At 49.7% G+C, this 14,219-nt stretch overlaps 1 protein-coding gene across 1 annotated transcript in view; it reads left to right on the top strand.

Annotated features, from left to right (window-relative positions):
• The window catches only part of CLSTN2 (calsyntenin 2), a 636,354-nt gene extending 635,278 nt beyond the window's left edge, over positions 1-1,076 (top strand). The window contains exon 17 of the mRNA XM_029214625.1: positions 894-1,076. Coding sequence (XP_029070458.1) covers positions 894-1,076 — 183 coding nt within the window. The remainder of the gene's footprint in view (positions 1-893) is intronic.
• The last annotated feature ends 13,143 nt before the right edge of the window (positions 1,077-14,219 follow it).

Here is a 14,219-nt window from a genome sequence, read left to right as displayed (position 1 = left end):
TTATGCCTGAAGCGCTCCGAGTACCCGGCCAGAGCGTGCTCACCAAGGGCTAACCTGGTGATGCCTGCAATCAGTGAAGCATGAGCAGGGAGAGCCTTTGGGGCTGTCCAGGGAAGATTTCTTGGAGCCTCAGCGAGGCCTTGAAGAATGAGTAGGATCTGGGGGAGGCAGAAGAGAAAACACTCCAGAGATGGGATGTTGCCAAGCATGGGCTCACATCTCTTATGGCTGGTTTATGAACTCAAAACATAAATCCAGAAATAAGATTTGACTGGAATTGCCAAAAAGCTGGGGGGAGGGGGAGGGCACTGAAAAAGCGTGGGGTAGAGTTTGAGGACACAAACCCCCAGGGGTGAGGGGCAGGCGTGGAAAATGAGGACCGTGAACTTTGTCCTTCTGAAAGGAGTATTTTTGAGGGGCGGCACAGCCGAGTCTCGGCTTAGAAGACCTTCTGCTCCCAGAGACATTATTTTCCCACCTGGAAGAGGGGTACAAGCTTAAATGCTATCCTCGCATTGAGAAGCAAGTCATTAAAGACTTGGACATCTATGTAGATAGGTTTCAGAAATGCCAGAAAAGAAACTTTGGCCCGAAAGCCTCCCTGAATGATGGATGGGATCGGCCTCAATGTCCAATGTTTAAAACGCAACGATTTACCTTGAGTTTGGGTCCTGGAATTTGCCATTTCTTGTCCTTGTCCTTAGCCCTCCGATTGGTCTTTCACCAAAGGACTTCCCTTCCAGAAAGCCTATCTCCCGGCCCAAGGGTTTAGCATCAAGGGAAGGAGTTGCAAGGGGCCCTAAACGTCTCCTTAATGGAGGGAGAAACTTAAACTCCAGCGTGGCTCCTGTTTGATCCCTGATGAGCGTTTCCCTTCTCTCCCTGCCATCCAGAAACACGGAGCCCCAGGGCGTGGGGAAGATGAGACCGAGGAAGAGGAAGAGGAAGACCTAAGCTCGAGCAGCAGTGACTCCGAGGGCAGTGACGAGGAGTATGGGGTGGGCAGGGGCGGACACGGGCAGGGCGGAGCCGCGCAAGCGCAGCTGGAGTGGGATGACTCCACCCTCCCCTACTAGTGCCCGCCTTCTGCGCCCGCCCACGTGTCCCTTTTGGAAGCCCCACCCCGACGTACGCCCCAACCTATCACGTCGCCTCTGACTTCTATGACAGGTCCCGGCAGGCCTTCCCCAGCATCCTGGAGCCCACCCTTTATGCCTTGGGTACTCCCCGCGTCCCAGCCCTGGGGTGGTTCCCAGAAGCCCAGCGTCATCCTCACTGGGGACTTCAGGGGGGACTTTGTCCTGTGGCCCCCACTTCTCTTGCACTGGGCTCACCCAGCAGCCTGGATCCGTGGGTACCGTGTTTGCTCTTCCCTGCAGGGGAGAAGGTCAGCCTTCATGTCGCTCCCCTACCTGGGCTCCACGTTCTCAGGGCCCTGAGGTTCCAACCCCCTGTGTGGGCACTGACTCCGTGGTGTCTCCACACCGACCATCAGGTTCTTCGCACCTGACTCTCCAGGCTGCTTCCTACAAGCAGGATGGTCAGACTCCACACACCCGAGGTCTAAGCCCTCAACCCTTCAAAGGAACGTCCGTACCGAATTAAGTTCGCAGGGAAGGGTTTGCCTAGGCTGTCCCCACTGCTCCCTTCCCCCCGCCACACACACGTGCTCTTCCATTTTGGAGAGCCTTTCCCTTTGTCCTTTTTGAGGCCACAGAAGCTCATATGAGAAGTCCGAAGCCAAGAGCAGGCCCTTGGCCACAGCAGGGCCTGGTTCCAGCCAAAGCTCTCTGAGAACCTGCCTTCCTGGCAGCTGCTGAGACCCGCGGTGCTGCCCTGCTGGGGGCTCCCACCGCACGACACCATGAGGGCCAGGAAGCATTACACGTAGCCACTGCCCTGGGCGACAGCTGGGACAAGCCTACAGCCAGGGATCAGAAGGAAGGGCTTCATGGTGGACGCAGAGCTGGGTGACAGGGGTGGCTGGGCTCTCCTGGGCCAGAGGGCGACCCCAAGGTTGACAAGGCTCTCACTGTCTAGTCTTAGGGTCCCTCATCCCCTAGTTCACAGTTTTGCCTCTTGAGAAGAAACACTCCTCTTGGATGTTTTGGAACAAGCATGAACTGCGCCGAGTCTAAAATAAGAGTTTGGAGATTTAACTGCTAGAAATTAGAAGCATCTTTGCCATAATAACAGCTTCTTTCTTCTCAGAAAAGGAGCAATGCTTTGGGTGGAGGGCAAATATATCCAAAAACCATTTCCTTCTTTCCTTCTTCTTTGTTTTAATAAGGAAACCTTTTCCATCTCCATCTTAACATGGACACTTTTGGAGGAGAACTGTTGCTATAGTAACTGGTCTGTGATCTTTTCTGGCGGAGAGTATAGCAGGCAAGAGCTAGGGCTGTTAGAGGCCTTCCATGAGGCTCTAAGAACGTCTTTGTTTCAAATGTCTTGGGCTTTTTTTGTCCTTAGTATGTATGATCTGTCCCCTCTCTCCCCCACCCCAATTCCCAGCCCATCCCGTACTGGCACGGGCACAGAGCTGGCCCTAGGCACAGGGTATTCAGGTTCAAAAGAAAGGTTGGAATGTGTTCATCCTACTCCCTGTGTCAGAGAGACACAGCTACTCTCCTACTCAGAGAGAGTTTATGAAGGGGGACCACCATCAATGTCTTTTAGTCTGACCTCCACCCAGTGAGGATCTGTGACAGGTCTTTGCAACCTTCTGATTTGAGGAAACCACCTTAGGCAGCCTTTTCCTTCACCTAAAGTGTTTTTTGCATCTGTTTCCTCCTTTGAGCCTCACAATAATCCCACGAGGGAGTGGGGAACGCCTGTTGTTAGACCCATTTTCATGATGAGTAAACTGAGGTTCAGAGATTCAGCATCTTGCTCAGAGTCATTCCGAGGCATAGACAAGATGGGACTCCCCACTCTTGGCCCAGTGCCTACCACCCTGATTCTACCTATGCGTATTCATGCAGCTAACAGGCATTGCTGAGGACCTACTATGTGCTAAGCGCTCTACCAGCAGCTGTGGGAAAGGGAGAAAGTGGAAGAAGCTCCTCCTTCAGAGGACTTGATAGTTGCAGAGGAGAAACAGGCAGGCATAGAAATCATACAAGAGACAAATGCAGAGGGAGGGAGAGGAGAAGTCACAGGCTCTGATTTTCCCCTCTTTAGAAAAGACACTGGCAGAAGTGTGGGGTTTTATATTCATTGAATGGAAATAGACACCTCTGTGAATTTTCCCAGTCAAATAGCCCTTTTCTATCAGGCAGGGTCTGCACATCTAGAAGGAGAAAATCTTGGATTTTTAGTCCTCACAGACCCCTTAGTTAAATAAAAACAGACTTTTTAGCCAGGCACTTAGGAGCTAACAGAATTCTTCCAAAATTAAGGCAGTAAAATGAGTACTGTATTTATAGGTTTAAAGCCAATTCTTTTTGAATTGGATTTTGATTTAAAACATTTGAGTCCGGTGTTCATGAGAGTGCTTTCTCCTGCTAGGGCTTTCATTTTGGCTGTGGTGGGGAAGGTGGTCTGGTGCCCTCCAACTGCCTTCTATGGCTACATCACTTATTCACAGCTCGGTGAGCTGCTTGGGGCATGTGAAACCATTTTGCGGGTTTTTCAGGGCTGGGGGGGGGCGGGGGGAGGGAACAGGTGAAAGTGGAGCTTGTCATATGTAGAGAAACAATGGGGTCAAGTCCCCTTGTTTCCCACTGAGCCCTTTCCATCAACTCCTGCCGTGGAAGGTCACCCTGCATGCCAGCCCCAAGGACAAGGCATTCGAAGTGATGCTGCTGGGTCAGTGGGCATTTATCGTGTTCCCAGCACCCTGCTCAGCGCCATGGGTGAGAATAAGAAGGGGAGACTATATAAAAGTAGCAGAAGCTTCGGGGAGTATCCAGGTGAGTGGTGAGTAATGTGATCTGCCCTCTCGCAGGGATTCTAACCGCGGGTGGAAAATGCCATTCATAAGGCCAGCGTTGTCCAGGCTCCATCTGCTGGCATCTGGGAACCAAAACTCCCAGATGGCCAGATCCCCTGTGGCTTCTCACCCAGACAGCAGCGGCAGTACATGTACACTTGTACCGGGGGGAACAGCTGACCAGTTTGGCCACAGGCCAGGCCAGTGCTTGTCTTGCCAAGTGGATGACCAGATCGTGCTCTCTGGAGGTTGCAAATACATAGGCGGAAACCTCTCACATGACTCGGGTGACAGGGAGGAAGTGAAAGGAGAGGTTGAGGTGAAGAAGCCAGTACAGAATGAGTTGCCCTAGTGGAGTAAAGCAATCAGCTAGCTGGTCATCAGTCTTAAGGAACGAGAAAGGTACATTCTAGTAGGTTTAATCAAATGCTATAAGTCTGACCAAGGCCCCAGTTCGTCTAGCTACCAAAAACGTACTGCTTGCACCACCTCTTTCTTGAATGTACACAGCCATGCTATCAAGCAGGGCTTAGCCCACCCACCTCTGCTCGTAGCAAGGGCTGTGCCTGGCGGACCTGGACCCTGCAGGGCGTTGAGCTCCTGAAGGGGAAGCGATGTCCTCTGTTCCTATACAACAGGGACTGGCAAACTTCACCTGTAAATATCCAGTTAGTAAGTATTTCGGGCTTTGCCGGCCGTGTGGTCCCTGCCGCAGGCATTTGACCCTGCCACGGTAGCATAGGCTTAAATGAATGGATATGGCTATATTTCCCCAAAAGCTTTATCTGTGAACACTAAGAAGGAGCAGGCAATTTGAATTCATATTGTTATCACATGTCACAAAATTTTATGACGCCTTTGATTTTTATTTTCAAGCATTTAAAAATGGAGAAACCTTTCTGAGCCCACTGGCCTTTCAAAACCCAGCAGCCGGCCAGATTTTGCCCAGGGGCCGTGGTTTGCACACCTCAACCATGTGTGTGGGGAAAGCAGCCTTGCAGCTGCCAAGGGAAAGCAGATTCCTATCTTAGGCCCTCCCATCAGCTACCCCGTGGTCTTTGCCTGCAAAATAAACAGCAAATAACACCACAGTCCTTAATTAAGCTGTTTTAAAATCCATATTCCAGGGGGAAAACCAAAACCAAAACCAAAAAATACTTATTGCTCGTTGAGTTGCCTCAAACGCAGGCAAGCATTCCTCAAGAACTGAAAGGCTTGGGTCCAGGAACCTGCTGACCGCGGAGTACAAACCCTATTGAGCTAAGGGCTAACTCCCAGGCCCAGGGCCTTCCCCCAATGACTCAGCCCATAATGATTTCTAAGCAGGAACGTTCATTATTTCAGACTGATTTCCATTCAGCCCTGCTCATGCCATCACTCTGAAAATGATCTAAAAGTCTTGTGACCGTTTGAATCAATACAGCATAATCAGTAGAAAGCCTGCCCCGGCACACTTCAAAATTAGCATTCTTCTTGGCTGTATGATTCAATTTTAGCCAAAGGAGGACTTTTTCTTAACCGTCCTCTCATTTAAGTTAACCAAATCAGTTTTACAAAAAAGTGAGAGAGCTGGTCTACTCCTCTGAAAAAATTTACCAGTGCAAAGTAGATGTTTTTCAGGGAAGATCGTGCTGAGGCCTTTGGGGGATCCCCAAAGCCTCCTGCCATGTACTCTGACAGGCTACGGGTGCCACACCATTCTCTAGCTGCATCAGACATTTATCGAGGCTGCCAAGCCAAAGCCCTGGGCACAAGTTAATTTTCATGGAACCACTTTCCGTGGTCCAGCTGTAGGCAAAGGAAATGAGTAATGAAAGTTTTGAAGTCTACTCCAGTACCTTCATCTCCCTGCCTTTATTTGCTTCACTTTATACATTTATTCTGTATCTGCTTTATAGACCTTGCCCTAGTTTTCCTTTGGGCACCAACCAGAAAGAAGAGTTAGTTGACTTGGTAAGAAGTGGGTTAGAAGCCAAACTTGACTATCCCAGGGAGATGAAAAGAGACAGAAGATGTCACCTCCACCAGCACCCCAGAAAGCAATCAGACACCCCCTGTATGCCATCAGTGAACAGATGGGATTCCGTGTTTGCAGCTATGTTCAATGTAATTCAGCAAACCCTTGCTCAGCGCCCGTGGTGTGCCACCCCCGGTGCCAGGAATGGGGAAGGGAGGATGGATGAGTCGTGGCCCTGCCCGTGAGGATCTCCTGGTCTTGCAAGCTGCTGGGATGTTCCCTCTGCCGTGCTGGAGGCTGTCTATGAGCCATCAGGACTGGCGGGACAGAAGTTTGGGGTTGGGAGAGGGGGGATAACTTGCTCTGCCACTTCTCCACCCTAAGTCAGGTGGTAGGTGTGATTCTGGGAGCCCTGCCACACATTGCTGAGGCCAAGTGGAGAACTTTCTAGGGAAGCAGGCAGTGCTTCCCTATGCGTTTCTTAATTCCACCCCAGGCTGACTCAGTTCACCTGCTGAGGGAAGCCAGTCACCCTGCCTACGGGGCAGAAATAACATGACCGAGGGCTAGGATTCAGTGAAAGCAACCAAAGGAAGTTCTTTTTTTTTTGGGGGGGGGGGATTTTTTTTTTTTATATTCGAACAGAAAGTCACAAAAATTATAATCGTCCTCATCAGTGCACTCAGTCCCGTGTAATTAATTTTTTTATCTTGATCTTTTGTTAGCACTTTTATGAGTTTATCAGTTTTCCATTAGAGTTCTGAAAATGCTTATTCATTCAGTTCAGCAGTATAGTCAGTTACCAGAAACCTGTACTTGTCAGAGTCTTTTCCATGAATTCCTTGAAGATGAAACCCTTTAATAGGAACATTTTTGCGAAAGCATCAGACTATACCCAGAACTGTCTGTAAATGACAAAAGACTTAAAAATGACCACGGTTAAAGATTTGATGAAAGTTCATAATAATGCAATCGACAAGGAAATGTAGTTATTTCTGAGACGTACATTTCAAAGGAAGTTCTTACATAGCAAAAGCAGGCAGCCAGACGTCGGAAGTTAGGAAGGGTGACCCAGATCCAGGGACCAGCATGAAAGCCCACAGCCACGGGACAGCCTGAGTGAGCGAGCACCTCGGACGCCCCAGGTCAGAGCTGGAGACGGAAGCAGGGCTGACTCCGGAGGACCCGCTTCAGGTTCACACCCCACCCTGTGGAACCCAGGTTCTCAAGGTATCCTTGGGCCAGAGCAGCGGCATCACCTGGGAACGAATGAGAAATACAAATTCTCGGGCCCGCCCAAGACCCGCTGAACCGGAAACTGGGGGTGGGGTCCAGCATCTGTGTTTCAACGAGCTCTCTGATTTTGAAGCAAGCTAAGGTTTGAAAACCACGGAGGTAGAGGACGAGAAGAAGGATTTAAGCTGGCATTGGGAGCAGACGACTGTTGGCAAGATAAAAAAAGAATTGTGTAGTGATGAGAGGGGGCCAAACAGACTGCCCCACCCCCATCCCAGGCCCTCTAGGATCTAAACCACGCTCCCTGAAGCAGTGGTTTCAGAGAACCCTGGTCTAGTCCCAATTCCACTCCTCCCTGGGGCATGAGTCACTTCCTGCTGGTCTGGCCCCATTCGTCCTGGAGAAAGACGCAGCCCAGGAGAAGCTGTAGTGAGGTCACCCAGCCCTAGAGAGGCCACCTTCCAGCTTCCTATAAGCTGAGCAACCTCCTCCAAGGCTGTATTTTAAGGGGAAACAATCAAACTGCAGCAATGACCTTGCATCACCAGGAGAACTGGTCTCCACATAGCCTCTATGCTGGTAGAACTGCCCAGGGCCTGGCAGGACTAGAGCAGGGTCAGTTAAGGACACTGCCAGGTGACTGCAGCGTTGCTCTGTTTGTAACGAGACTGACGCATGCAGCGTCACCATGCAGGCACTAAATTGGTTGGGGAATGAATGGCTTTTCTTGGAAGGGCAGTAACTCACTCTGGATGTTACTGAAATTAGAAAACAAAACCCAAAATCGAACCTGCAGCCTTCCCTACAGACAATGTCTTGGCCCTTGAATTTCTACGACCCGCAAAGGTGCCAGGTTCCACCAATGCCCTTTTTCCCCATCAACCAGATCCCTAAGGTCCACCGATTATTGATTTGACTTTCTGATTTATGGCTGAAACTCTGTGAAGGTCCACAAACCTTCGGAAGTAACTAGTTAGTGCCCTAGTGGTCATTTACACCTAGCTGTGGGCTACAGAATCTGTCTTCGTGTAAAGATTTCTGGGAGTCAGAGCGCTGGGGTGCTGGGCCTTGGGGTGGAAGCATAGAAGAGAAATGGGCTGGGAAACAGCCCAGATACATGGCCTGGGAGAGCCAGCATCTGCAGTTTAGTTCCTGTGAACCCTAATCCCCTCCCGATCAGACCCATCCCTGGTCCTCTCAGCCGTCCCCTTGCTGAGTCCTCCCAAATGCCCCATAGGACACTTCCATTTCTCCAGCCCATCTTGGAAAAGGTCTTCTGGTTAAATGCTCAATCTCCTGAGACCACAGAGATCATATGGGGAATAACTCATCTCTAACAAATTAGAACGTACTAACAAGAACAAATAGGGCTGTCCAGTTGTGTGCCGGGGAGAGAGTGTGGGGAGAGCTAGCCGGACCCAGGAGGGGAAGATACAGTGTTTCTTCATGTCGCTGAGATGCAGAAGAGTTTTCATTGACAGCCTGGCCTCTTTTTGTGAATTTTCTCATGAAACATTTCTGGCCCAAGACCTTAAGGCCATGTTACGTGTTTCCCTGAGGTTAGTCACTTATCACAAAGGCTCCTATGGGACAAAAGGATGCAGAGTGGGATGGCAGAATGTGGACACAGAGGCCTGCGGTAGTTCGGGAAACAGGGTGGGTTTTGTTCTCGTTGGCAGGCAGGCCAGGGACACCTTGTGGACTGAGGGTGAGAGGCTCATATCCAGCCAGGACACCACGTAGAGTGAGTGAATAAGGGGGAGTGTTCATTGGGAAGCCTGGATACGGGTGAGACGCACGCGGTGTGCCACTGGGTAGGACATACCAGCCATTTACATTTGCCAGAAACACTAGAGAGAACCGCATCCCAATACCAGCTGGTTCCTGCCATTCTCAGGAGCAGGGAGGAGCTGGTACCTCTGGACCCCTGAGCTGACACGTCTCCAGAGTCAGGGTCCCACTCCATGAGAACATTCAGTTGAGTGAAAAGGAACGACAGGCCTCATTTCCCAGATGCCTAATGGGGTGCCTGACCAGGGCACTGGAAAACATGGTTGTGTGAGGCTAGTATGGCTCCCCAACTCTTGCCTCCTCTGCCGTCCCAGGCCCCCTCCTCAAAGCTAGAAGAGGGTCTTGTCTATCGCAACACCTGGGTGGCTAGCAGGGCAGCTGGCCCACCGCATGTGCTCCATACATGCTGAAATAAATGGCAGAGCAGAGATCACTTAACTTCCATGAGCGCATGGGGTTTGAAAAATCAAGATGCTCCAGTGGAGGAAGACTCCGCCATCTCTTCTTTTCATGTACAAGTTCAGGTCCTTTATAAATGCAGGTGGTGGAGGATGGAAGTGCATCCTCCTGCATCTGAAGGGCAACAGTGGAAAGAGAAGAGAGTGGGGTTGTTTGGAGAGGGACCCCCTCCCAGCTATAACCTGTAACAGGAGCCCTTAGGCAAGGAGCAGGGGTAGGTGGGCCTCCACGAGACCACTTACTCCTCCCCAAAGTCAGGGGCAGTATCCGAGGAGAGAAAGCCGTACTGTGTTAATGCCCCCAGCCCTGTGGTGCTCTCCAGGCCCTTTTATCAGATTCACTGCAGAGGAGATTCATCAAGATGAAGCTCAATCCCCAAGAGACTAATGAAAAGAGGGCAACAGACATGAGAAGGGCCGAAATGCAGACGGTGTGTGTTAATCACAGGCAAGAGAAACACGTCGCCTCTAATGTCTGTTTGCTTTTATCTTGAAATGAAAATGCATCTCTGTTGCCAAGACCCTTTTTCCTGAGCATTTCAGTACAGAAATGGGACGCGCACACACACACACACACATATGCCCACACAAACAAAATTGGAGCGTTCTTTTCCCCAGTGGAAAGAGCTATCAGAGAAATGAGCCCACAGGTTGTGTCTATTTGCAGAAGCAGAAAATCGACCGCAAGTCTCAGCTACAGGCTCCAGCCCCCATGTAGAAAAGGGAGTGAAAAGCATGACGAGGCATCAGCCCTTGGGAAGAGTTCGTTAACAGCTCTGTGATGGGGGCCTCCACCTGTGCCTGGGGGTCACAGGTGTGACTATCATGTGCACATCCACCCCTGGAGAAAAAAGTACATCCGTCCTGGTGCATATGGAATGCAAGGATCTGGAGCCCCTGCCCCAGCCCCCCAGCTCCCTTACACGGCTGCAGAGGAGCCTCTGGCAGCTGGGATTCTGGAGAGGTCGTGCCCATCTTTACTAGTCAGTTTCAAGGGGTGGAAATAAAGCAGAAGCATTTTGGAGGTCGGTAAGCTAGACCAGTAGCCAGGGCTGATCACCCAAAAAAGCAAGAGCAGAGATTGAGGGGAAAGGTGACTCAGAGTTGGAGAGGGAACAGGTGAGGCTTTGCAGGAGTGACAGCAACAGGGACACCCCTCACCAGGGAAGCCAGAGGATTGCTCTGGATTGAAAGCCATATCCAGATTTCAGCCAAGTAAGGGTGAGTCTGGCCATATGACCACAGAGGCAGTCAAATCAATTGCTTCCAAAGTCAGAGCTGTTTGAAGGTGATTTCAGTTCTTTGTTGAACTAGTCATGATGGATCAATCCAGCTGATTGCTTCCAGCCTGACCTCAGTGCCTCCAGAGCCGGTTGTTGGTGGACTGAGCTGGACAGGCTCGGAATGAGATTGAAGAAAACCAGTTGGTGAGTTTAGAAAAGAAATTGCATGTAGAAATCAGTTGTTTTCAAAGAAATCTGTAGGGATTAGAGTGGGTCTGCTGTGTTATTGGCATGGACATTATGTCAGTAAGGTAAGAGTCAGAATGATTTTGTGGGACATTCATTTGGAAAATTAATATATTAAATATAAATTCTCAGAGACAAGTAGCTAAGGACAGCTAAATATATGTGTCATATACATATCTATAATGCAGAAATAAGTGAAATATAGAATGAAGATGTCGATGGTTCACATTTTAAATTCCTTAGAAGCCCTGGTTTGGATGTTAGACTTTTTCTTATTGTTGTTTACTTCTAGCTCTCAAAGCACTGGAACAGTGCCTGGCACATAGTAGGAGTTTGCTAAGCGTTTAGAAATTGATGGTCCAGCTTGTCACCACTCAGTAGACACTCAGTAGTGTCACTATACCCCAAGTTAAACGAGCTGCAGAGAAGCGGGTCGGCGACATCCTCCTCGTAGACCATCACAACTGGCTGTGGAGAAGCCTTTGTGGATTCCCAGATTCGGTGCCGTGTTCAGCCAGCTGCAGGTCTTGGGTCTGGCTCTCTGGTAGTGATCAGTGATGGGATGTTACATTAAGTGAGCTGATCCCACTTAAACCAAATCTGCATAACTTCCAGCAAGCTATTTCTACAGGGAACAGGGCTGGGGGCTCCCCTCTTACTGCCTCTGCCATTTCCTAAATACTCAATGATATTCTGTTGAATTTTGCCAACTTCAGTTCTGGAACTAAATGTAAAGGTTCTGGGCTCAGCCAGTCTGAAAGGTCTAGCAATTCCTTCTCTCTGCCCTTCCCTTCTCCCTCATCTGGAGATGCCACCACCATTTAGATGCCTTGGATGGCTGTTTCTTCCCAGCCGCCCAACCACAGTGTGTGGGGAAAAGGTCCGGTGAGCTTTCTCTCCTTGGAACCTCTGTGGTGTCGACACTACAGACAGAGGAAAGACCAGTAGCATCATTTTATAGAATCACCTTAGATCACTGTTACAGTCTGGGCAGTTCCTGCCAGTGTGGCCAGAATGCCTCTCGCTGTGGCCGTCTGCATCTCCGTGGCTGGGCCAGTGTGTACCTGACACATGTCAGACTTCTGAGATCTTCCAGCTGCCTCAGAGTGAATTCTTTCCATTTAAAAAATGTGTTTATTTGCTAAATATACTATTGTGTGTGTATGAGTGTCATACAAGGCAAACTCTGGACTATCTCGTTAGAAGGATGTTGTGTGTTTATAGCATCTTGAATCTAATTTCAGGAGAGCACACTATCAACTTGCCCAATGAACGGGGTTGCCCAGTCACAGAAGATCAGAGAAAATGCCCTTTCACACCCCTACCCTCTCTCAGCACCCCTCCCCTGCCTAATTGAGCTGTCTTATCCACTCCAGGCTGACACAGAGTGAGGGGCACCGAGAATCGGTATGTATATAAAGATACAGGAAGAAATAGGTACCACCACAGCAATCTGCTGGGCTTCTTCCCATGACTGTGATCTTACCCATGTTTGAATCACAAACTTTAAATTTCTAACAATTCAGATTCTTGCCATTTCCAAGTAATTTGTTAAATGCCTATTCAACATATAGACATTTATTTTCAACCTTGGCTTGTAAATGTCTACAAACTGATTCATGTTGGTGGTCATTACGACACTTTCTGTGAATTGGTGAATAAATATGATTTTCGAATTTCACAGTAAGGATGACGTTGGAGAGTTTTTATTTTTCAGACTATTTGATGAAGTCAGATGGCAAGAACGGCTTTAGCTGGGTCCCTGTTCTCTGGGGCTCTGTCCTAAACCCATGCATGGGGAAGAGGGGGGGCGTGGGATGTGAGGGGTGGTGACATGGCAAACTGGCCGCTACCTGGGCTCCATCAGGGCACCCTGCTATCCTCAGAGCTGAACTCAGCAGCACTGTTACTGGAGACCAAAACAAAGGCAAAGCTAAGGTGTTTACTGAGCACCTACACAGCGCTGGAGCTCAATGTGTATAATCTTAATTAAGATGAAGAAGATGAGACCCAGAGGAGCTGGGGGCATTGCGGAGGGCAGGTGGGGCTGAGCACAGCTCTCTCTCTCTCTCTCTTAGCCTGTTCCTTCCTGCCTCTCCATTCCTGCCGACCTTCCCTTACACCCAGGTGCCGCCCAGGGCCATCTAGCCCCTGAAGCCCACTGAAGATGCGCTGCCTCCCCCTCCAAAGCTGGTTGGGATCCACAGCACTTCCCTAGGTTTATGGGAGTCGCAGGTACAGCTGCCTCTCCCTCCTGATTCATATGGGGCCCACCCAGGGGTTAAGTGTTACCTTTTGCTTCCAGAGAGAAGGAGGGAAAATTCAAACAAAGTTTTCTTGGAGGTGTCGGCGTCGTGGAAGGGACCCACATTGCACATGACATAGCAAACACCACCTATAGGCGCTGTCATTTTTTTAACTCCTCTGGCTACCCTCCTCCAGCCATGTGCCATCTGCCTGCCCTCTCCACCCTTTCCTTTCCTACCCCTGTTCACATCTCCCCCATCCTTCTCTGCAGTAAAAAAAAAAAAAATTCCCTTCTTTTTCTCTTTGATGAGCAGGCTTCATCATCTTTTGTTCATACCCTGGTCTCCAGCCAAAATCCATGCCCATCTTTCTATCCCAAGAAGTTCATCATGACCTTCTCCCAAACACAGATTGTTCCCACCCTAAGAGGAGCTCTTCTGCCTGATGTTAAGACAGCATGTTTATCACATCGAACTATATTTTTCCTACTACGTCTCAGAGAGGCAGCAAGAAGACTGAGAAGACTTTGTCTGTTTGGGAATCCTTCTATCTTCACCTGCAAAACACACACACACACACACACACCCCTATCCTTGGGCTTCTCTGGAGCCCAGCGTACAGGGTCCCTGACAGTTCTCACCATTCCCTTATTCCCAAAAAAATGGGACCCATGTTCTTGCTGTCTGATAAATGGACTCTTCATTTTCTTTCTGTGCCTATTCCCTCCCGTCTCTTTCAAAAGCATCCCCTCATCCCTCGGCCTCCACAGCAGCCTGCTCCCGGCCTCCCTCTCTGACTCTGTGCCTGCATGAGACCAAAGCTCTGCTGGGAGGTGCCCTCCCATCTGACGGGCTACAGGAACTCGCCCTTCATATACAAGGCTCGTGGAGCTCCAGGGGTTCCCCCTGTCCCTCAGGGCAAACAAGCTAGATTCTTTTATATATATATATATATATATATATATATATAAATTTATTTTTGGCTGCATTGGGTCTTTCATTGCTTCGCGCGGGCTTTCTCTAGTTGCAGCGAGCGGGGGCTACTCTTCAGTGAGGTGCACGGGCTTCTCACTGCGGTGGTTTCTCTTGTTGCAGAGCACAGGCTCTAGGCGCATGGGCTTTGGTAGT

Source organism: Monodon monoceros, unplaced genomic scaffold (genome assembly GCF_005190385.1).
Source record: "Monodon monoceros isolate NGI ecotype Baffin Bay Population unplaced genomic scaffold, NGI_Narwhal_1 Super_Scaffold_11, whole genome shotgun sequence".
NCBI classification, from domain to species: Eukaryota; Metazoa; Chordata; class Mammalia; order Artiodactyla; family Monodontidae; genus Monodon; species Monodon monoceros.
This window is presented reverse-complemented; position numbering and strand designations above follow the sequence as displayed.